Raw genomic sequence first — 24,273 nt, forward strand, 5'->3', positions numbered from 1 at the left:
TATATATTTCACAGTGCTTTTCATCAGGTGGCTCAGTAAATGCTGATGATTGTTATTGTTATTGTTATCTCTTGTTTTAATGCCAATAAAGGTCTAAGTATGTAATGCTGATGATGTGAAAGTCTACTCCACAGTCAGGGAATTAGAGGACAGGTCCTCTTATGGATTGAGAACTGGTTGAAGACCAGGAAACAGAGAGTGGGTGTCAATGGGCAATTTTCACAATGGAGAGAAGTGAAAAGCGGTGTGTCCCAAGGATCTGTCCTGGGACCAGTGCTTTTCAACCTCTTCATAAATGACCTGGAGACAGGGGTGAGCAGTGAGGTGGCAAAGTTTGCATACAACAAACTTTGGGTATTGAGAACAAAACGGCTAATATTATAATGCCGTTGTACACATCGATGGTAAGGCCACATCTGGAGTATTGTGTCCAGTTCTGGTCGCTGCATCTCAGAAAAGACATAGTGGAAATGGAAAAGGTGCAAAAGAGAGCGATTAAGATGATTACTGGGCTGGGGCACCTTCCTTATGAGGAAAGGCTATGGCGTTTGGGCCTCTTCAGCCTAGAAAAGAGGCGCCTGAGGTGAGACATGATTGAGACATACAAAATTATGCCGGGAATGGACAGAGTGGATAGAAAGATGCTCTTTACACTCTCACATAACACCAGAACCAGGGGACATCTGCTAAAATTGAGTGTTGGGAGAGTTAGAACAGACAAAAGAAAATATTTCTTTACTCAGCGTGTGGTCGGTCTGTGGAACTCCTTGCCACAGGATGTGGTGATGGCATCTGGCCTGGATGCCTTTAAAAGGGGATTGGACAAGTTTCTGGAGGAAAAATCCATTATGGGTTGCAAGCCATGATGTGTATGTGCAACCTCCTGATTTTAGAAATGGGCTATGTCAGAATGCCAGATGCACCAGGATGAGGTCTCTTATTATCTGGTGTGCTCCCTGGGGCATTTGGTGGGCCGCTGTGAGATACAGGAAGCTGGACTAGATGGGCCTATGGCCTGATCCAGTGGGGCTGTTCTTATGTTCTTAAACATGTCTTTTAGGCACTTTCCCATAAAATGTATTGCCCAAAGAATGATTGCTTTTTACAGTGTGCATTTCATCAGGTAATCTGAGCAATGGGGGTGCATTCCTGTCCTTCAAAGTCTCTTGTTTGTCCTCAGTGATACTGTTGTATAGCCACAACTGTCTGTCTGTATGTTGACATTATGCTACGTATGTGAATGGCTAGGATCACATAATGAAGAAACCCTTTAAAATAGTGGTTCCACACTGGGCGCCATGGGATGTCCCTGGCAGCCTTTTCTTCCTGGCTCTCCTGGGTGATGCCATCTTGGATTGCACATGATTTTGTGTAATCAAAATGGCAGTGCCTGGGAGAGCCAGGAAGAAGAAATCACCACAAAGGAAGGCCATAGTAAGTTTGGGAACCACTGCTTTAAAGGGAAAAAAATGGTGCTGATGCTATAATAACAGCAAATTGTAAAAAAAATGGTTGTGAATGGATGAAAAGATGAGCAAAAGAGTGGAAAGTAGGGTTGTTCCTCTCTCCCAGTAGCTACTGTTGCAACTAAAATATAGATTTTCCAGTTTGGCCACTGACCCATGTTTCTATACCTTGAACAGTAGCTTGAGTGTGGGACTTGGTAAATGCTAAGCGCACTGTGCTTTGAAAATCTTTATCTACTGATTTCTGCAAATCAGGATGCTATGAAAGATATACAAGCATATGCTGGGTTGTATATTTTCAACCTACTTTGGTTGGCAATCTTCAGTCTTGAAAGACTATGGTATAAGCCTACAGCACCCAGGATTCCCAGGCGGTCTCCCATCCCAGTACTGACCAGGCCTGACCCTGCTTAGCTTCCGAGATCAGACGAGATCGGGAGATAGTGTTCGGTATAGGGAGATGGTTGGCAACCTTCAGTCTCGAAAGACTGGTATAAGCCTACAGCGCCCGGTATTCCCAGGCGGTCTCCCATCCAAGTACTAACCAGGCCTGACCCTGCTTAGCTTCCGAGATCAGATGACATCTGGCATGCGCAGGGTAACAGTTGCTGTATCAACCTACTTTGAAACCATAAAAACTGCAGGGCTGAATCAGCCCAACCTCCTCCAGCAATCATGCCCATTGCCCTCCTGGTAGCAGCTTGGTAACCTACCCTAAAATCTCTGTTGAAGAACTGCTGGCTTTCAATTTGCCATTTGGGAACCCCAGTGTAGGTTTCGAGGCACAAAATACTTGTTTCACATGTATTGTATCTTTATCTAAAGCAGTGATTTTCAACCTTTGTCGTCTCACGGTACACTGACAAGGTACTAAAATTGTCAAGGCACACCATCAGTTATTGTACAATTGGCAAGGCCCACCTTTCTGTTGGTGGGGGGCTCATATCCCCAATGGTCCTATTAATAAATGACCCTCCACCAAACCCCCACGGCACACCTGGGGACCATTCACGGCACACCAGTGTGCCATGGCACAGTGATTGAAAATGGCTGATCTAAAGGATGGCAATTAATTGAGCCCAAATTACATACATGTATGTTAGATGGGTAGTGAATCCAGGGAGAAGGATTTAATTGACAATTTCAAGGTCGAGGGAATTTCAGATTCTCAAGGTTGCAACACAGCTTTTATTGGAATCAGGAGTTGAAATTTCCACTTTGTTTTAATGAAACGTTTTTAAAGTTCTGAAAGATAATTATCTATGTTTCATGGAACCCAGTGCTCTGACTTGAAATCCTTGATCTTTGCAGCTGTTGTCTGATGCCTCTGAACCTCTTGAAAGCCAGAATTACTCACCTGTAGTTCGAGATGTAAGTCTTGCAAACCGATTCTCTTCCCTCTTGTTGACTCCAGTGTGCCAAGGTCAGCTGCAAGGACAATAATGATGTGTTTCATATACTTTATAGGCAGTGATTGCATCCAATGGTTCATTGACTGATAAGTATAAATATATCCAGAAACTGAGGGAGAGCAGGTAATACATAGATTTCTTTTGTTGTTTTTTTTGTCTTTGTTTCCAAGTTTCTCTGACTCACATTTTCTTGTTCTCTTGGCTTCTTATTTATGTGTTTTAATTTGAGTAGATTTTTTGCAGCCTTGTTCTGTGACACTTGTGGCATTGCACTATGAAATGTCACAGTGGCACAGCTGTAATCATTCTTGCTGTTGCAAGCATGTAATCACTTTGTGATAATGGGGGGGGAAAGAGGGGCAAATGTGGGCAGTTGTCTGTGGAAAATTTTTTGGAGTGGAATGATGCTTCCACATTCAACAGATTTCTTTTATCTGTATATTTTCTGAATTCTAGGAGATCAGGGTCTCGAAAGTCCTGTAGTCACAGGTTCTCAAAAAGTAGTTCGGCTAGTTCTTTTCCTCATAATGGTATTCCCTTTGTTGGAATAATAAAGGTGGTGTTGTATGGCAAAGACTATGCTCTCACTTTAACATGTGGACATCTGTGTAGTCCACATTGTGGGTTTTTGGGAAGCATATACTGTGTGCTTCCTCAGGGAAATACCTTTTCACCACATATTTCCAGCAACTGGGAAAGAAGTGAGGAAGGAGATGCCATTCTACAAGTAGATTGTTTTCATCTTTATTAGCAGTTAATGCAGGCTTTGGAAAGGGGTTCCTGCCCAGTGACCAGTCCTGTGTGTGGCTTTGTGGAGGATGCTTTTGAAGAATGATGATGGAGGAGCAACCTTGTGGTCCACTGTTTTCTTGTCACTGTGTAGCAGATTTGCAGAGGAAGAAGCAAAAGCAAGGACATGTTTTCTGTGATGGTGCCATGAAATAAATACTTGTATAGGGCACACTCTGGGGAATCCTGGGCTCTCATCTTTCATGCAACCCTAGTAAAATACCATAGGTACATAGAAAGCTGCCATCTACTGAACCAGACCATTGATCCATCCATATCAGTGTTTTGGGGCATTTCAGATGAGAACTTTTCTCTTTCCTATCTGGTGATGATATAGTTTGAACCCAAAACCTTCTGCATGTGAAGCAAATGCTTTGCCAGGGAGCTATAGACCCTCCCTTGTCAAAGGGAAGCTGCGAAGAATTTCCAAGGCTCTGTTGGCAAGATTGTAGTGACCAGCATCTCCATGACTAGAAGGGGCAGAATACACTATGCAAAAGAAAGGATGTACTGTATACACCCTGGCTTAATTTTTACAGTACAGGCTACAGAATAGTGCTGTTTGGGAGCAGAATTTTTATGTGCTTTTTATGTAAATTATTATACGTAAACAATTTTAGTGTTTTGTATACTTCCTGGGCATTGTTGGGGAACTGGAACCGTTTTGCTTTTCTGTAATGCTGTTGGTCTTTATCTAATAGAAATAGCTGTCAGTAAAATGCAAACTGAATGCTTTGTATTGGTAAAGATGTCGCCCAAAGAGCTACAGGCCTTGCACATTTTAGAATGGTGATTTTAATTGTCTTTCTTCGTGTAGCATACTGAGCTCTGTAGCCTTCACCTCTTGTAATGTCACTTCTGGCTTCCAGGAGACTCTTCTGGGTTCTGCAGCTCTGTTTCAACAGCTGACAGAGGAAGAAGAACAGACAGAAACAGAGCCACATCATCTGGATGAGTTTTTCAGCCATTTTCAACTGTTGTGCTCCAAACTCTTGTGGCACACCTGTGGACCTTTTGCAGCACACTGGTTGAAAATCGCTGTCTTAAATGTTGCCCTCCCTCTCACAGCCATTTTAACATCTTGGACTAGGTTTAAAGGTTGAAGTAGTGTTGGCTGCTGTTGGGGGAGTTTTTGAACAATGAGGTGAAAGCAAAAGCTTTCCTTACAATTTACTGCTGCTACTGCTGAAAAAGAGGTGTCTCTGGTGTCCAACTTTCTCACAATGCAAATGTGTCAAAGCCTGAGCATCTTTTGAAAGTATTATCAGGCTTTGACAGGCTATTTTATACAGAATTACCTGAGAGTAAGCTCCCTTGAACACAGCAAGACATTTTCAAGTGGTTATGCATAGGATTGCACTATTGTTCATTGTGCTAAGTCCTGAAGGTCAGCGATAGATGGCTGATGGGTGAATGGATTGATTTGTATTCTATTTCATTCTTGTTCTCTGTTTATGGAGACTGTTTTTCTAACTGACTCCCAGCTGTTTGCATGAAGTATGCTATAAATTAATGTATCCAAATTGCATGACAAAACACCAGCAGTTTAAGTGGTAACACAAATGTTAGAGTTATTGTTATTTTTTTTTTTACATAAGCAGGGAAGTAGGTTGTTCACTTCCAAACTAGGCACTGTGGCTTATTTTGAGTTGGTTTGGTTTGAAGATGCATTGTTCCTAACCTAGTGTTGTACTGCTGTGATTACTGAGTATTTAGAAAGCTGCCTAAGTGATGACATGTTTTACACCTGTCCTGCAAAAAATCTTGTCTGTGGGTTAATTTTGCTGCAGCCTGCTGAACTGCTGTTTATATCTTTGGTGCTTCCCAAGTTCATTGGTGGAGGAGCTGTATTTCAAAAAAGAAATGTACAAGCTTGTCTGTGGGGGCCTCACTCATATCCAGATGTGCAATTGTTGCCCAGTGCAACAGAAATATTCTTGTTAGCATTTTGCGTTACCTGTTCTATTGTGATACCTGTTCCCTTATTTATTCATGCATTCCAGTATTATGTGGGGTTTTCTAAAGCAGGTTGTAGGACTCTGCCCTTTTCAACTTTGGCTCCAGTTAATCCCCAAGATGCCTTTTCCCTCTTTTTTGGAATGCATGTTTTTGATGAAGGTGAGGATGTTTGCAAGGCTGGCTCTAGTCCTGATGATTAAGGTGGCATGTGAAACGCTGCCTGCCCTCACCTGATGGTGCTCTTCCTTCTCTCTAATACTTAGCTCAGCATTCTTCTCTCCCCCCCCCCATATTTCCTCTTCCTCTCCAATCACTTCTTCAAGTCCAAGAAGTGGAAGTGGTTGTCTGAAGCGAAACACCACCAGAGGCAGGGTGGACAGAGACGGGCACCCCCCAACAATCTACTCTGCTATCTGATACTATTGCTTCAGTTGGCCTCATAGATGGGCCAGCCCTGAATGGATGGATGTTGATTCATCTGGCTGGAAGATTCTTGCTGGTTCACCTTTAGAATGTCCTGTTTCCTGATGAAATAATATTAGTGCCATTTTAACATCTTGGACTAGATTTAAAGGTTGAAGTAGTGTTGACTGCTGTTGGGGGAGTTTTTGAACAATGAGGTGAAAGCTATCTTACTAAAGGAGAGTTTTTGAGCTTGTTCATGTATTCTTTCTGTTAAATTTTGTCTCTTCTAGGGAGCACGCTCAGTCGTTAGCCATGAATAAGAAGAAGAAGGTCTTGTTACTTGGATCTGGGTATGTCTCTGGGCCGGTGATAGAATATCTAACTAGAGATCCCAGCATTGAAATAACAGCAGGTTTGTAAGAGAGAATATAACCCTAGAATAGCCAAGCAACTTAACTCGAAGAAATAATGCCTTGTGTCTGCAGAGCTTTTCTATGCTTTTGCTGTGAGCCAGATTGTACTCCTCTGTATTGTGATATTTCTGTTCCTTGTGATTTATAGCCAGAGTTCAGATATGAATTTTTGAGCTATGTCCCAAAAAGTTGGTAAAAGCAGAAAAATATGCATGTGCCTTCCATGGACTTCTTTTTTTAAAATCTTCTGTGTGTCTTGAAGTCAATGTGTACATGTTTGAGCTATTTTCTGGAGATAGAAGTAAATGACGTATGTTTTCAGAATCAATTTATTTTCTTTGTAAACTGCTTTGTGAACTACTTTTTTGTGGAAAAATTGTATATAAGTATTAATCACCCTCATCCATATTTTTAACACATTGTGTAGTACTACAGTATTTGCTTCTAAGCCTTGTTGTGCTTCTTTTTCTTTGCGTATGTTTCTATGAACTTGAGTGTGGGCTTTCCAGATCCTGAACTTGTATTTTATGAAGAATATTCGTATGCTCCCATATCCTCAGGGGATTTATTTCAGGGAGCCCCACCATGGATAAGGGAACACAAATAGGGGAGCCCTGTCTCCATGCCCCCTGTGAGCCCATTAGTTTTATTTAAATGTTTACCCCAGTCTAAATGTTCTTCCTTTACAGGGTCACTATAAGCATACATCTTATGTATGCTTATACATACAGTTCCCCTGGGGGCTGGGGATAAGAATAGGCCCTCAGTTCGGCTGTACTTGTCGTAAGAGGCGACTAAACAGCCACCGGGTAGATGGGACTCATCAGCCTGGGAAGGCAGCTCATCTGAGAGAAGGAAAACTCTGATCCCAAACCTCCACTGCCTTGTGGCTACATCCAGTTATGGAAAAGGCTTCAGGAGTCAACCTCGAGGCAAAATCCGGAGCCGGAGTCCCTGAGGCAGTTCGTGGCTGAACACAGTCACATTCTGGCAACTCCTGCGACGCCGCTGGAACCAACCGTATTGGCCTCTGCCTTTCCATTGGACCATTTCAGCGACGTAGAGAGGGGGGATTTGCTGCATGGGTAACAGCTTATCCTCCATACCTACTTTACCCAGGCTTCGCGCACTGGAGAGGACACTCTGTTCCAGAACCACCATTCAGAGCGTGACACCATAGTCTTCCAAGACTGAAGGATGCCATAAGCATACAAGCTTATAGTGACATGCAGGTTGCTTCTTGGCAGCCTGAAAGCTTGAAAAGACTACATCAAAGTTAGCAGGAAACAGAAGTTAACCACTTCCTGTTAAACTTGATGTAGCTTTTTCAGGCTGCTGGGAGACATCATGTGCGTCGCTGTAAGTTTGATTGCTTGTAGCAGCCATTTTCAACGTCTGTGCTGTAGCACACTGGTGTGCCATGAATGGTCTACAAGTGTGCCACAGGAGCTTGGGAAGGGCCATTGGGCGATGTAAGCCCCCCACCAGCAGCATGGTGTACCTTGTCAATTGTATCAAAACCAATAGTGTGCCTTGACAATTTTAGTACTTTGTCAGCATGCCCTGAGACGTAAAAGGTTGAAAAGCACTGGCCTGTAGTGACCCTGTAAAGGAAGAACATTGCTGCTGGAATAAGCATTTAAATAAAGGGCAAGCAGGGGTGTGTGCCCACTCCTCCTAGATCTGCAGATATCTGAATTCACAGATACCAGATCTACGGATACAGGGGCCCACTTCTAATGAGATTTGTGGATGCAGATTTCTATTCATCTGTGCCCTCGAATCTCAGTATTTATATTGCCCAGATAATACCCAAGTAAGACCTGGAAAATCCACAACCAAGTTCAAAGCAATGTATGGAAAGTGAAAGAACTTCAATGCCCAGGGATATTTGAGGCAAATTTCTTTCCTCTCTGCCTCCCACTTTTGCCTTTTGATTTTTAAGCTTTTCAGACACACCGTTGTCATTCCCACAAAACCTCTGTGATCATAAGAATCCAGAACGGTAGTGTTTCTTTTTGAAATGATGGTTAAGTATCAGGGTTCTAATGCAAGGTCTACCAAAGTTTATTGGCAACCACACAAGATCTGGGTGCCATGATGTTTACACCTCTGTTCTTCTTGTGATGGAGATGCTTGGAGTGAATGGCTTAGAATTTTGAAGGCCTAGTGCATCTTTCATTTGTTGATCCTCTTGATTTTTTTCCCCCCCTAACAGTTTCTACGTTGAGCCTTTATCCTAGAACAGGTACTGTTTTGCCTGCATGGGTTAGCTTAGTTCTAGCTGAGCATCACGTAGCTCTGTCACATTTATTTTGACAAAACTTATTCATGCAGTCCTGTCACTTGCTTTGTGCATTTGTGTCCTCTTTTCAAAGGACACACATTTTCTGGCTACTTTATATGGTTTCAACAAGCAAGGTGGAGGATGTGTCCATTCGGTGACATCCTGCCTCTTTCTGCTTCCTTTTGGAGCCTCCCTTTTCCTCCATCCCTATCCAGCAACATTTTAAAATGAATTATGTGGATTTATGTGGCATGCAACTGTGACCCTGCACATGCCCGATCTCGTCTGATCTCGGAAGCTAAGCAGGGTCAGGCCTGGTTAGTACTTGGATGGGAGACCGCCTGGGAATACCGGGTGCTGTAGGCTTATACCATAGTCTTTCGAGACTGAAGGTTGCCAACCTATGTGGATTTATTGTTTTAAATAGGGGAGAATTGTATACTGTCTTTTTCTAAAACAAATAAATAAAAAAAACAGATGTGGGGTTAATCCTTGCCCTTTTGGTAAGGTTTTTGGATTTGTTGTGGTAGTGTGTGGTTTTTAAAAAAAATATTTCTCCAGTTTTTAAAACAATAGCTAGACAAGCAAGGATGTCTGAGAGGCTGATAAGTCCATGTTTTCTGCATAATGTAGTTGGTTATTTGCCCTGATTTTGCCTTTACGTGACTCCTAACTTGTGACTCTTGTCTAACCTATTTGCAAGTTATTCCTATGTAGCAGTCTGATTTCCCCTGAAAGGATTTTTTGGTCCATACTTTCTATATTTTGTGGTTTGATCAGTGTAGTTATTGTGTAACTGAGGTGGTTTGAAAGAAAGCGTGTCTTTTTCTGTCTGGTTTTTCCTCCACGAAGAAGGTAATTTACAAGAATTCAACAATGCAATTTTCAGTTCCTTGATTTGTATTTCAGCAACATAATATGGATGGTTTTTGCTCTTCCAGGTAAATGTGCTGTGTAAATCTGTCTTAAATTTGGTGTCATTTTCATGTTGGGTGGATTTTTGTGTTTGCACATATGGGAGACTTTTGCATTTACCCACAATGAGTAAATTTCTCTACCTTGTTGGTGCTAACTCAACCACTTTGTTGTATGTTAGTTAAAAGGTTTATCCTTCATCTTTATTATAGACTTCAAAGTCACTTGAGGAAAAGAGAGAGACACAAGTATACAGCCTGTGTATAGTTGACAAGATACATACAAAGCAAGTTGTGGCATACAGGGGAGGCCTCATGATACTTTGACCTGAGTTGTGTTAAAGCTGGCACACAAAACGCTTAGGGCCCTATCCTATCCAACTGATGCAACTGTCCTAATGGGGTGTGTGCTGTGTCCTGTGGTGGTGGGGCAGTCAGGGAGTCCTCCTCAAAGTAAGGGAATGCTTGTTCCTTTTCCTTGGGGATGCATTGCAGCTGCGTTGATATTGGAAAGTTAGATAGGATTGGGCCTTTAGTTGCTTAGAAAGGGCGGAACAGGTGAGTTCCTGTGTGCCTATTTCAGCTTATATTCTTGCACTACTACAGCATCCGTTATGAAGAAGCAGCTGGAGCAGCTGACTAAGAAATACAACAATGTTGTTCCTGTTGTTGTGGATGTCACAGAAGACGAGGAGAAGTTATCTTTGTTGGTGAAGAAACATGACCTTGTTATCAGGTCAGTGTTTGGATGATCGTGTAGTAGATACTTTGGAAACTACAAATGGTAGAAGCAGTTTGGCCTCGTATAGTTCTTGGTCATTTTACTGAATGGCACCTAGTGGTGATGGTGGGACATTGCAAGCTTTCAATGCATCACAAGCATTCCATGTTGGCTGTGTGCTCCATGGCAGGTGAAACATCCCCTGTTTTATCCCTGCAAAAATCTCCTGGGATAATTTAGACTGGGCAGCAGTGTCTTTCTCAAGTTCACACTGTAAGCTTCATGAAGTCCAGTCCTACATCCACTGTACCATAATGGTTTTCCTGCTAAGTTAGCTGGTCAGTGTGGAACTGGACAGAAAGTCTGGAACTTGTGCAGATTTGCAGGGTTGGAGAAGGTTATAGTGAACCTCCTTTTCCGTGGGCTTGGTATCCGTGGATGCGGAGCCCATGACTGGAGGGCCTTGCATGGCCTCCTGGGCATGACAGGAAGGCACTGATATGCCTTCCACTCATGCCTGGGAGACTTCTGAGGAGGCCAGGAGGCCACACATGACCTCCAGATGGCTGGGTGTGGCCATCTAGTGTGGGCAGGAGGTCTGGTCCAGAGGGTAGAGCCTCCGTTTGCGTGAAAATAACATCCGAAGGTCACCAGTTCAAGGCCACCGGCACCACAAATGGCGAGACCTTGAAGCAGCTGACAAGCCAAGCCAAGTTATTCTACCTGTAAGCGTCTTGGCCGCCCCTCAAGTTAGAGATGAAGGAGCTGCTTCTCAGCCTGCGTGGGAGGAAACTGGAGGCCAGAATGTGATACCAGATCAGCAAAAAGATCCATCTGAAATGTTGTGGTTCTTGAAAGATAGAACCTTTCTTCAATTGTGAAAATCCCTATGGGGATTTAGAACAGCCTGCCTATGTAAACCGCCTTGAATTAAAGTCTGAGGAGAAAAGGCGGTATATAAATACCTGTATTATCATTATCATTATTATTATTATTATTATTAATTGTGGTGATGAGTGGACCTCTCACAGATTTAATTATCTGCAGGTGGTCCTGGAATGGATCCCCTGTGGATACTGAGGGCCCACTGTATTGAGCCATTGAAACAGTTGATCCCTTTAGTATCTATACTCATGGATAGAGGCAGTGACAAGGTCTCCCAGAGGTCTTTTCTAGCTGTACTACTGAGATCTTTTTAACTGAGTTCTAACTTTAATAACTTCCTCTTTGGGAAGAAAGACACTTCCCTCGCCCAAAGGAGGCAAGGAAAGAGAAGTTAAGCTAGTACATAATTTTCTAATGTCTATATTTCCTCATTTGTCTCTCTAGCTTGCTGCCTTATTCATTCCATCCTTTGGTTGCTAAGAAATGCATTGACAGAAAGGTGAACTTAGTAACTGCCAGCTACTTGACGCCTGCCATGAGAGAGCTACAGGAAAGGTAGGTCTGAGAAGAGAAGTGTTCTCTGAGAATAAAAAGTGTTCCTTTTTATAGCCTAGCATACCCCATTAGGACATGTTGTCACGCTGTCTCGTGTATACCTCTTGCCTTGGAGTCCAAACTCACATGATGAAACTATCATCTCAGAGATGATTCCATCCCCAGTAATCTGTCTATTCTACCCTTGGGACATGTGACCACCCCTGCAAACATGGATCATAGCCTGATAGCAGACCATTGGCAGGCAAAATACATGGATCTAGGTAAAAATCTTAGCGGGAGACAACCTGGTTTAAGCTTTACTGCAGTATGGGGTGAAATGAGAAGTGGAAGCCAATTTAGAATCCTCCAGTCTAGAACTCTGAATGGAACAAATATAGTCCATCCATTTTTACTCTGTTGCAGTGTTTCCCAACCCAGGGATCATGACCCTCTGGGGCAGTGGAAAACAACATTTTACCCCTTAAGGGGACTGGTAGCTCTGTGTGACGGTAGCGACAGTACTTCTGGGTTTGCGCTGATGCCGAACACGGGTAAGTCCCAAATACACTTCGTTGGTGGTGCTTCAAACCCAGAAGTTCTGTTATCGCCGTCACTGTGACAACTTCCCCCAACCCCTTACAGGTTCCTTTACCTTTAGGCAAAGCTTGGGAATCACTGCTCTATTGCAAGGATGCTTGCCTTGTAAAGGGACATTGAAATATAATAGGTTGGGTGTGGCCCTTTATCCATGTGGAGGTGTAGCTTGAGAATCAGCAAATTAATGCGTGGTTTTGCTAGTACTTAGAGGCCTCATTATGGCTTTTTTTGTTTTGAACTGACATTGTCTTTTATTTTAGTGTAGAGGCTGCTGGCATTACTGTGATCAGTGAAGTAGGCTTGGATCCTGGTCTTGATCATATGCTGGCAATGGAGTGTATTGATAAAGCGAAAGAAGTGGGCGCTACGGTAAGACCCAAAAAATCTGGTGAAAGATTCCCCTCCAAAATAGTCTTATTGTATTATCTCTTCCCCTATCCCCCTGCTTATGGTAATGTCCACTGGCTGAGAGACCCTGAAAAACAGGTTCAGTAAATTTGTGGTGGGCAAGCCTGTTAATGACTGCTAGTCGTGATGGTTATGTGTTACCTGGCACAACTCCAAGTGGATGAATAGGATATTGGTGGTGGTGCTGTCATGGATACTGCTGCTTTTCAACCCTTGTTCCACATCCCCTGTTCAACCCTGGTCTCCTCCTTTTAACCCCTTCCCACCCCTTGTGCTGACTTACTGGTGCCATGGGCCACGACAGATTCACTGGTGGGTTACTGCTGCTTACAACAGTGGCCCAGATGCTTCTGATAGTGGCTTGTATTCATGACTTCCGTAAAGCAGCTTATGCCTTTGGAATGTTGCTTCTGGTGGCGCAAGGGCACTCTGGGATTGGGCTGTTAGTCTCGTTTAACTTGAGCTGATTTGGAATCAGTGGGGTTCTTATCTCTGGAATTCCAAATGTAAGACCTCTGTTGCTTTTTGGCTTGTATACATATACCCTGCAAAATTCATGGTTCTCAGATCTTTTTGCTGTTAGCCCTAGGACAGGCTGGTATGGCATAGGGGCTAAGAGTTTGAACTGCATATCAGAACTTCCCCCTAATTTGAATCTCGCCTCTGCTGTAGGTTCTGTAGGTCAGGGGTGTCAAACATAAGGCCTCCAGCCCCGATGTGGCTCCTGGAAACTGTTTATCCAATTCCAGTGATAATTGGGCTCTCCCAGAGCAGCCCTTTCAGCAGTGCTGCTTCTGCTGAGGCTGTGAAAGGGAGAGGTGGAAGGAGGCCTCAGATGACAACGAATGCTACAGGGCAAGGGGGAGACCAAGAGGAGTGAGAGAGGGATGTTACTGAAGCTTTGGGAGAGTCTAGTTGGGCCGCCCTCTCAACAGCACAGCTTCTGCCAAGGTGTCACTTTGTAGACCACCTCCCAGCGGCTGAGGTGCAAAGTGAAGTCTCGGCAGAAGCGGCCTTGCTGAAAAGGCGACTTGTGTGATAATTGGGCTCTCTCATATCTTGAAAATATGAACAAGATTTGCATATTTTCTATTTAGTCATTTGTAGCTAATGAGCTTCTACATGAAAACAAAGTGCCTATCTCTGGCCGTCGTGTGCTTAATGATGTCACTTCCGTTCCTCTGCAGGTGCCATGAATGCTACTCCGCCCACTGTATGAAATGAGTTTGCCATTCATGCCCTTGGTAGTCTTAAGCAAGTTGCATCCTCTCAGTCTCAGCTCTCCAGCTGCAGTGTGGGAATGATAACACTTGTTTGCTTTGCAAGGTTACTGTCTGGCCAACATCAAGATAATATGTGTGGAACGTTTTGCACACCCAGAAGTGCTGGATAGTATTATTGTTAAGTGGAGTCATGAGCTCAGTGATATTTTAAGATATGTGAAAATTTACCAATACTCTTACTGCAGACTGACAAAAGCTATTTAAAAAATACATTGGGCCCTCAGTATCCATGGGGGAGCCATTCCAGGACCCCCTGGGGATACCGATTTCCACAGATAATCAAATCCGCAGTTGGCCCTCACAGGCCCTCCCGATATGCCGAACCCATGGATAAGGGTTCACTGTGCAGATAATTCAGCCCTACAGAGTGAAACCATACTAAATTATCTTCAGTCTATTTGAGGTACTTCTGTATGAATTAAAAAGGTGTTTTTCTTCGACTACAGGTGGTATCCTACACCTCTTTCTGTGGTGGCCTGCCTGCTCCAGAACATTCTGACAATCCCTTCAGATATAAATTCAGCTGGAGCCCGCAGGGAGTCCTCCTGAATACAGTTCAATCTGCCACATATTTAAAAGACGGAGAGGTGACGTTATCTGTGTATATGTGCAAAATTGCATAAATGGGATATTGGGTCATATTTATTCAGGATTTATAGAGTTTACAATACTTTTTTCTTGACCTCAGTTTATCTAAGCCTTCTTACATTACTTAGACACTGTGCAAATACGATTGGGTCAGGCCCTGATTTGCACACTTTCCCTCTATCTCCTTTCCAGGACCCAATCCCTCTATTCTCTTCCCTCATCTAGGGAGAGATTACCAGATTACTTGATTTCTTGTAGTTTTAGGGTGCAATCCTAAGGCCCTTGGGCTGGCCTGAGAGGGGGTCACAAATGTACTGTAAAGCACGTTTGTGCCTCCTCAAGGGGAAACCAGGCCGGCGCTCCGAGAAGCGCCGGCCTGCAGAGGCTGACATAAACCGTTTGACATAAGCCTCCATGCTGGCTTCCCCTCAGCCGTTTGTGTCGGCCCACCTGCGCTGACACAAGTGGAAAAGGTAGGCATGGGGGAGATGGGGAGGAGGAGGAGGGAGGGAGGCGTTCCTGGCTGGGCAGTGGGTGGCCCTGGGGCTGGGCAGGTAGCGGGAGGCAGGGCTGGGATCCGGCAGTTATGCCAGATCCCGACCCCCGTTCCCGGGGAGAACGGAGCGGCTTCAAGCCGCTCTGCTCTCCTCTGACTTGTGCCACCTCCAGAGGTGGTTGAAGTCCGAAGAGGCCCATTGTGGTCAGCAGCCTTTACCCAGGGGTAAGGGGAAAGTTTCCCCTTGCCTCTGGCTGAGCCGCTTCTGACCACAGTCCTGCGCTGGATACGGCACAAGCCTCCTGGCTTGCCTGTTCCAGTGCAGGTTAGGATTGCACCCTTAGTGAAATAAACCTCCCAAAATTCTTATGATTGGAAAATAGAGCTTTCAAGCTGTGATTCTGACTCTTGCTTCATTGTGAACACTTGGGAATTTTGGTTTACGATCATCGTGATCTAGAATAGATCAGAACCAGACATCTTGTTGCTAAGTGTAAAAAATTGTAAACATATTGCAGAAGTTAAGTACAATAAAATGGCTTTGTGTTGGAGATGCAGGAATTGGTTGTGCATTTATGGCAAGCTGTGTAGTCTTGGGAAACTAAAGTTGGAGATCCGTCAGCTTTTTCAAACTTTTTGCTGCTCTGTAGAGGTGGCAGGAAGGAACAACCCGGGACTTAAATAGATCCCAGAGAGAATTCAGGGGTTGTTGACACTTTTCCTGAAACAGAAAGCAAAATTGTTGCAGTTCATGGGAGATAAAGATGTCTAAAGGCTTGGTGATTTGACAACCCCACTGTGAAAGCATAATACACTTACATGATTGTTGTTTCTCTACAATCCTTAGATTATTAATATTCCAGCCGGAGGAGCTTTGCTTGATTCTGTTGCTGTCATGGATTTTTTCCCAGGATTAAATTTGGAAGGTTTTCCAAACAGGGACAGTACAAAATATGCTGAGCCATATGGTATTCAGTCGGCTCACACTCTCTTAAGAGGAACTTTACGATACAGGGTAGGTACTTCTGATTCTGTAGAAGGCATGGCAAACCATGTTTGTGTTGGCAACTCTGGAGTGACTGATAACATTGCACCTTTCTTGCCCTTACGGCAGTGGGTTGCAAGATCTGGTGCTGTAGGCCCAGGATAGAATTGAGCTGTCAATCTGCTGTTTTTGTTTCGTTGATTTGTTTCTTTTGTAAATTAAATTGGAAATAATTGATTAAAAGGCTATATAAAACATACTCAAAAAAATTTGGCTATCTATTATCAATGGTAGAAACGGGAAACTATGAGGACTTTCGTTTGCTTGTGTCTCAAATCTGCCTTTCTACCCTGTTCTTACTGGGAGGTCCCACTTTTTAGTGATAAAACACATCCTTTGCAGCAACTGCTACCCTGCACATGCCCAATCTTGTCTGATCTCAGAAGCTAAGCAGGGTCAGCCCTGGTTAGTACTTGGATGGGAGACTGCCTGGGGATACTGGGTGCTGTAGGCTTATACCATAGTCTTTCGAGACTGAAGGTTGCCAACCATTTGTGCAAGGGTTCAGACACTGTTTTGGGCAAATCCAGACACTGAACAAGGGTTCAGACACTGTTTTGGGCAAATCCAGGTGAAAAGGTCTTTGGTCATAGGGCTGGGAAAGATCACTGCCTGAGGCCTTGGCAGACAGTTCTCCATCAGTGTAGATCAGTATTTCCCAAAGTAACTGAGTTCACAATGCACTTTGTGCTGCCCAAACTCAGCAGTAAATCATGGTAATGCGAAAAGCATTATGCACCAGTGACACCAGTCACTTACTTCCAGGTTCAGAGGCTGCATGGATCCTAAAAATAGCCCTAAGGGGGTCAAAGTGGGCAGGTGGGCTTCAAGTCCACAATTTTTACTTGTAACAGCTATGCCTGCTGTGTCAAGTCTCCTTACTGCTATTTTAGACTCACACCACCTGTGGGTTCTATGCTAAGTGTTGGGGCTTCCCCATTTTCTTAGGGAGTGCCTTGTGATGTCCCAGAGCACTGCAACACATACAGTGGGAACCATTAGTGTAGACAGTTCTGGGTTAGATAGACCAATGTCACTAGTTCTTAACATCACTTGAATGTTCTTTTTACCTGAGAGTACACTCCACTGAACTCAGTGGGGCTGACATCTGAGTCAACATGCTTAGGATTGCACTGTATGTTTTTGTTTTTTTTCCTATGCAGGAGTGCAAAACTCTTTGCAATCTCATTTCTGGTAACCTTCTGCCTCCTGTTAAGTGATACTGATTTGAGCATATAGCACTGAAGAGCAGAGGCTAGGATAGCGTAGAAGCCATGGTGGCAGATTCGCAATATTCTTATGACCTGGTGGCTTGTTTGACAGATATTCACTCTTGTATTTTGTGATGCTTTCTAATCCCTTGCTTCTATTCCTGCAGGGTTTTATGAAAGCCGTTGGTGGCTTTGTGAAGCTGGGACTCATAAATCCAGAACCATGTCCTATTCTCAGTGCTACAGCACCATCTATAAACTGGGTGAGTGTGGTTCTTCAAAAAGGAGGGTTTATGTGGCAGATTTAATTAGATATCTATAATTATTGACTCTTGTGTTGATGCAGCAGTGGGCTACCCAGCTTTGTCTGTCTGGGTCTTTTTCCCACAGTCCATGGGCTGCTGTTTTGCTTGTTTGCCAACCTCATGGATTATCCTTTTTCTTGGGGCGCAATCCTAACCCTTTATGTCAGTGCTTTCCAGTACTGGCATAGCGGTACCAATGGGACATGTGCTGCATCCTGCAGTTGGGTGTCACTCGCGGAGACCTCCTCAAAGTAAGGGAATGTTTGTTCCCTTACCTCAAAACTGCATTGCCCCCATGTCAGTGCTTTCCAGCCACTGACATAAGGGGTTAGGATTGTGCCCTTACTTACTTACTTTTAAATTAACTTGTTTTAAATCTGGGGGGAGGGGAACATATGCAAAGCTTCTGTTGCTGACTTTTGCTATTGCCTCAATCAGCAGAGAAACTAACTCTCCTTGTTTATGCAGTCCAGTTTGTTCCAGACAGAGAGGATGAAGGAAGCATGAGAGATGGCCAAGAATGGCCCAAGGACAAATGTTTGTGACAACCCAAGTACCGTGGCTGAATTAAGAGTTACTTCAGGCTTTGTGATTCAGCCAGGTTGAAGGTCCACTCGACAGCCTTTAAATCATTGGTATAGTGGCTCAAACCACCACTGGGGCGGGCAGGGGAGACATTATGCAGGACCTGGTGCAGGGCTTCGCTCAAAGGGCCCCAGCAACCATGGTTGTCTGTTTCCAGTGTAGACATGGCTGGTCAGTTGCCAACTGCACCATACTCAGTCTGAAGCAACCTGCAGTAAATAGATAGTGCTTGACCCAACTGCACATATGTCCTTCATATGTCCTCCTTAAGGGACAACATGCGTATGTGTACAGTGGGTGCTCCTTATCTGTGGTAGTTTGGTTCAGATCCTCCCAAGGATAAGGAATTCCATGGATCCTGGGGTTTACTCCCAAAGCTTGCACAATTGCTTACCTGGAGCCTCTGCAGGCTCTCCTGGGGTTGTGCCAGGCCAGCGACCCACTCTCTTGCCCTCCATGGGCCTCAGAATGGCCCGCAGAAGCCTTCAGAAGCTACTTCCAGTCAAATTGGGTTGATTCCAAAAACCAGAAGTAGCTTCTGTGGGCCGTTTTGAGGCCCATGGAGGCCAATAGGGTTGCTGGCCCAGCACGACCCTCTGGAGTCTCCAGGTAAGTGATTGCAGGGAATCTCTGGAGGCACCCCTGTGAACCCTCTGTATTCGCAGATGTTTAAATTTATGGCTATGGGAACCACAGGTTTGGAGGGTCCACTGCACTCTGATATTCTCAGGTCTGAGGAGTTTGTGCTACTTGTATCAGTTCAGAATTGTTGGCCACTCTAGTTTCTGTCATTGTTTTCCTACAAGTGCCGCCGCCTAAGGAGGTACGTGGGGCGGCGGCAAGAAATAGGGCCTTCTCAGTAGTGGCACCAACGTTATGGAACTCCCTTCCCCTTGACTTGAGAATGGCTCCCTCTCTTGAGACTTTTCGACGAGGCCTGAAGACCCTGCTGTTTAAACAAGCTCTCTGAGTTCATGGCCTTTTTAACATCTTTTTTACATCTTTTAGTATTTTTTACAGGCCTGATTCCACTACGATCTGCTGCTTTATGCTCTTTTTATCTGACTTTTTATCTGACTACTGTTTTATGGTATCTGTTAATGTGTTTTTAATATGTTTTTATCTGCTTGTTAAATTATGTTTTAATCTGTTTTTAACATGTTGTAAGCCGCCCTGGGTCCCTTTAGGGAGAAGGGCGGGGTATAAATAAAGTTGTTTATTATTATTATTAATAATAATATTAATATTAATAATATTAATAATAATAATAATAATAAATGCTTTGTTACTTGCCATGTTCCTGTGGTTTAAGTGTTCTCTGTCTTTCATGAGGTGAAGTGGTGTGTTAATTTTTTTATACCTAGAAAGAGCTAATGTGCCAACATCTTGGACTTAAGCCATCGGCTGAATCTGACTATCTCCGAGATGCTATCTACAATAAATTGGACAAGGATAAAGGACAGCTGGAAGCAGTAGAGTGGTAGGAGTCATTCCCCCGCCCACATTCCATTAAGTCCTCTCTTCCATTTATGAAGCGAAACGGGACTGTTCATATGCATGCTAGGAATAACTGTTCATTCTACCAGTCCATTTAATACATGAAGTTGCCTTACACTGAATCAGATTGAGGGTCCGTCTAGATCAGTATTGTCTACACTGGTGCGCAGTGGTTCTCCAGGATTTCAGGCAGGGATCTTTTCCAGCTCTACCTGCAGATACCAGGGATTAAACCTGAAACCTTTTACATGCAGTGTTTGGTGCTCTACCACTCAACTATGCCCACTCCTTGATTTCATTTCTTAATAACTTGTGTTGGAGTGAACTGTGGTATTCGGAGCAAGTTTTGCCTGCTGGTCAGTGACATTAATCTAGGCTAGCTGACATGCAGTAAATAAGTAGTCCTTAATCTAATTTTTTGCTAATGATATGGTTTTGTCAGTGTGCATTGCACTTTACTGAAAAACATAAGCAAAAAGTAGGTCCCCACTCCGAGGGAATGCGAACCCACTCCAAGCAGGTTTCCGCTCCATACAGACTGGCCTGGGAATGGCCCCAGAGATGGGAGAGAGGGAGAGAAAAGGGATCACAAGATGAAGGTGGACAAAATATATTTATATAGTTAAGGATGGGCCATCTTTATCTCTGGGCTCAGCATCCACGGATTTTAATATTTGTGGATGCCGTACCTGTAGCTGGAGGGTCTCGGAGACCTCCCAGAAGTGACCAGCAGTACCTTCCAGTTGAGTCCAGGAGGTCTTCTGAGGCATGGGAAGGTTGAGTTCAGCCTCCCCTCACCTTAGAAGGCCTACAGATGCTTCTGAAAGGCACTTCTGATTTGTGCAGAAGTGCCCCCTCCTGCAGATTTCACTATCCATGGAATTTGGTATCCATGGGCAAGGTGTCTTGGAACAGATCCCCCCCCATGCATATTGAGGGTCCACTGTACATGTGAAATCCATGAAGGGGAAAAGAAGCAGTAGGGCTCAAGTTGTGCTAAAAGTCCTGCTTTCTATGGAAGGCTGTGTGAGGGAAGGGCATGGTGCACGGAGCACTTTATCTACTTTATTCTAAGGTTCTGAGAGGGAAAAAAAAAATCCCTAATGCATGACATGGGATGGAAACCTGTGTCCCAAGACTTGCTTTGAGAGTTGTCCAGAACCTGTCTAAGCCAAGTAAATATAGCTGAAGGACATGTTGCATTTTCTAAGTTGGATCCAACATTCTTTTCTAGTTTACTCCACCAAACTTTCTGATTTCCCCTGGAACAGCAAGAATAACAGTACGTTTTTGGAGCAAAAGAGAGGCATTGCAGAAGGAATACTGCACATACTTTGCATTCTGTCATCATCTGAAGCTTTCATTCACAGACTTACTGGCTGGCATTGTGATTTAGTGTCTTTTTGTCTGTCTGTACTTTTCAGTATTGAATTAACAATAAATACTGTTAATAATAATAATAATTTTCAGGTTGGGATTACTTGGAGATGAACCTGTTCCAATAGCAGATTCTATAGTGGGTGCACTGGCCAAGCACATGGAGACCAAGCTACCTTTTGGTATGTGAAATCATTTTGATTCATGGAATGCGTGACAGTTCGCTTTTCTTGGCGGAAAGAGGAAATGCTATGATTTGTGTCATATAGTAGAGTTAAAAGCTGTTGGAGAATGCTGGTGTTGTGTGTAAGGATATGGTTATTTGTTCCAAAGGGAGTCTCTGGCCTATGTTTACGTCCTGTATTTCCAAGAGGAACACATTTTTGACTGAATGCTTTGCCCTATATTGCCATTGCGTAACATGAAACTAGATCTTATGTTATCTTATTGACCTCAGGCAGATACCGCTGCCTGAACAGCCCCTCCTGACCAAGAGGAACACATTCCAAGAGGAACACATTTTTGACGTAATGCTTTGTCCTATATTGCCATTGCGTAACATGAAACTAGATCTTATGACTCATCTTATTGACCTCAGGCAGATACCGCTGCCCAAATGGCCCCTCCTGACCCCCTCCTGACCCCCTCCTGACCAAGGAATTAAGTCAGATAGAGGTTAAAAGAGAAGGTGTTTCAGACCTCGTTGATAAATTAAAGATCAATAAGTCACCGGGCCCTGATGGCATCCACCCAAGAGTTATTGAGCAATTGAAGAATCAAGTTGCTGATCTCTTGACTAAAATATGTAACTTGTCCCTCAAAACGGCCACGGTGCCAGAAGATTGGAGGATAGCAAATGTCACGCTGATCTTTAAAAAGGGAAAGAGGGGGGACCTGGGAAACTCTAGGCCGGTCAGCCTAACATCTATACCGGGTAAGATGGTGGAATGCCTCATCAAAGAATCTCAAAACACACAGACGAACAGGCCTTGCTGAGGGAGAATCAGCATGGCTTCTGTAAGGGTAAGACTTGCCTCACGAACCTTTTAGAATTCTTTGAAAAGGTCAACAGGCACGTGGATGTGGAAGAACCCATAGGCATTGTATATCTGGACTCTCAGAAGGCGTTCGACATGGTCCCTCACCAAAGGCTACTGAAAAATAGTCAGGGAATTAGAGGACAGGTCCTCTCATGGATTGAGAACTGGTTGAAGGCCAGGAAACAGAGAGTGGGTGTCAATGGGCAATTTTCACAATGAAGAGAGGTGAAAAGCTGTGTGCCCCAAGGATCTGTCCTGGGACCGGTGATTTTCAACCTCTTCATAAATGGCCTGGAGACAGGGGTTGAGCAGTGAGGTTGCAAAGTTTGCAGACGACACCAAACTTTTCCGAGTGGTGAAGACCAGAAGTGATTGTGAGGAGCTCCAGAAGGATCTCTCCATACTGGCAGAATGGGCAGCAAAATGGCAGATGCGCTTCAATGTCAGTAAGTGTAAGGTCATGCACATTGGGGCAAAAAATCAAAACTTTAGATATAGGCTGATGGGTTCTGAGCTGTCTGTGACAGATCAGGAGAGAGATCTTGGGGTGGTGGTGGACAGGTTGATGAAAGTGTCGACTCAGTGTGCAGTGGCAGTAAAGAAGGCTAATTCTATGCTTGGGATCATTAGAAAAGGTATTGAGAACAAAATGGCTAATATTATAATGCTGTTATACAAATCGATGGTAAGGCCACACCTGGAGTATTGTGGTCACCAGTTCTGGTCACCACATCTCAAAAAAGCCATAGTGGCAATGGAAAAGGTGCAAAAGAGAGCGACTAAGATGATTGCTGGGCTGGGGCACCTTCCTTATGAGGAAAGGCTACGGCGTTTGAGCCTCTTCAGCCTAGAAAAGAGACGCCTGAGGGGGGACATGATTGAGACATACAAAATTATGCAGGGGATGGACATAGTAGATAGAGAGATGCTCTTTGCACTCTCACATAACACCAGAACCAGGGTACATCCACTAAAATTGAGGGTTGGGAGAGTTAGAACAGACAAAAGAAAATATTTCTTTACTCAGCGTGTAGTTGGTCTGTGGAACTCCTTGCCACAGGATGTGGTGATGGCATCTGGCCTGGATGCCTTTAAAAGGGGATAGGACAAGTTTCTGGAGGAAAAATCCATTATGGGTTGCAAGCCATGATGCATATGTGCAGCCTCCTGATTTTGGAAATGGGCTATGTCAGAATGCCAGATGCAAGGGAGGGCACCAGGATGAGGTCTCTTGTTATCTGGTGTGCTCCCTGGGGCATTTGGTGGGCCGCTGTGAGATACAGGAAGCTGGACTACATGGGCCTATGGCCTGATCCAGTGGGGCTGTTCTTATGTTCAAAATGATTATCCAGGCAAACTTCCATGACCAACAGAATACTGGAAAAAGTCTATCTACAGGCAGTAGAATCAATTGATACTAGAGTATGTCCCTTTGCATAGAAATAGATGCTCTTTCCCCTTCTCATTTTTTGAACATCCACTCTGAGAAACAGTACTCTGTAAATTTTGACGACTTGAGTTTGGAACACCAGTTGGTCAATAAAAGATACTGACCTCATTCCAAGGAACTTTAGGCATGCCTAGTTCTGGCTGAAGTTCCTGGGCCTTGAGATAGTTGCATCTAACCTGTCCTACCCTCAATTCTGCTTTAGAGTGATCAATGTTCTGTATCAGGTGCATTTGCTCACTTTTGATGTGCTGCTTATTCTCTGAGATAAATGTATCTAAAGCAATCTATATATTAAAATCAGAAATCAAGCAAAGAGGAGAGCTGCTATGACATAACCAGGTATGTTGGCATGAGTAGTTCATGCCTAAACTTCTGATCAGTGATGATGGTGTTCTAGAGTTCTATACTACTTTGAAATGTCAAGTGAAAATTTCTGGAGGAAAGTTAGCTACTTGCAGTAATAGTCAGAGAAGCAAAACCTACATGTTCCAAGACTGTATTTGTCTAATTACAAATGGATACATAAATCATACCCAAATTATCAATGTCCTAGACCTGGATACGTATATCATATTCAAATATCAATGTCCTATACCTAGATTA

At 43.9% G+C, this 24,273-nt stretch overlaps 1 protein-coding gene and 1 pseudogene across 2 annotated transcripts in view; both read left to right on the top strand.

The window, feature by feature from the left end:
* The window catches only part of AASS (aminoadipate-semialdehyde synthase), a 40,681-nt gene that overhangs the window by 11,976 nt on the left and 4,432 nt on the right, over nt 1–24,273 (top strand). The window contains exons 12-23 of one of the 2 annotated variants that reach the window (XM_066633986.1): nt 2,778–2,837; nt 2,934–3,001; nt 6,322–6,443; nt 8,663–8,692; nt 10,252–10,381; nt 11,696–11,806; nt 12,646–12,754; nt 14,523–14,663; nt 16,008–16,175; nt 17,584–17,679; nt 19,671–19,786; nt 21,274–21,362. In XM_066633986.1, the coding sequence (XP_066490083.1) occupies nt 2,778–2,837; nt 2,934–3,001; nt 6,322–6,443; nt 8,663–8,692; nt 10,252–10,381; nt 11,696–11,806; nt 12,646–12,754; nt 14,523–14,663; nt 16,008–16,175; nt 17,584–17,679; nt 19,671–19,786; nt 21,274–21,362 (1,240 nt within the window). The remainder of the gene's footprint in view (nt 1–2,777; nt 2,838–2,933; nt 3,002–6,321; nt 6,444–8,662; nt 8,693–10,251; nt 10,382–11,695; nt 11,807–12,645; nt 12,755–14,522; nt 14,664–16,007; nt 16,176–17,583; nt 17,680–19,670; nt 19,787–21,273; nt 21,363–24,273) is intronic. The other variant, XM_066633987.1, reaches the window with a different exon arrangement.
* LOC136657774 (5S ribosomal RNA) lies at nt 8,981–9,097 on the top strand (annotated as a pseudogene).

Source organism: Tiliqua scincoides, chromosome 7, assembly GCF_035046505.1.
Source record: "Tiliqua scincoides isolate rTilSci1 chromosome 7, rTilSci1.hap2, whole genome shotgun sequence".
NCBI classification, from domain to species: domain Eukaryota; kingdom Metazoa; phylum Chordata; class Lepidosauria; order Squamata; family Scincidae; genus Tiliqua; species Tiliqua scincoides.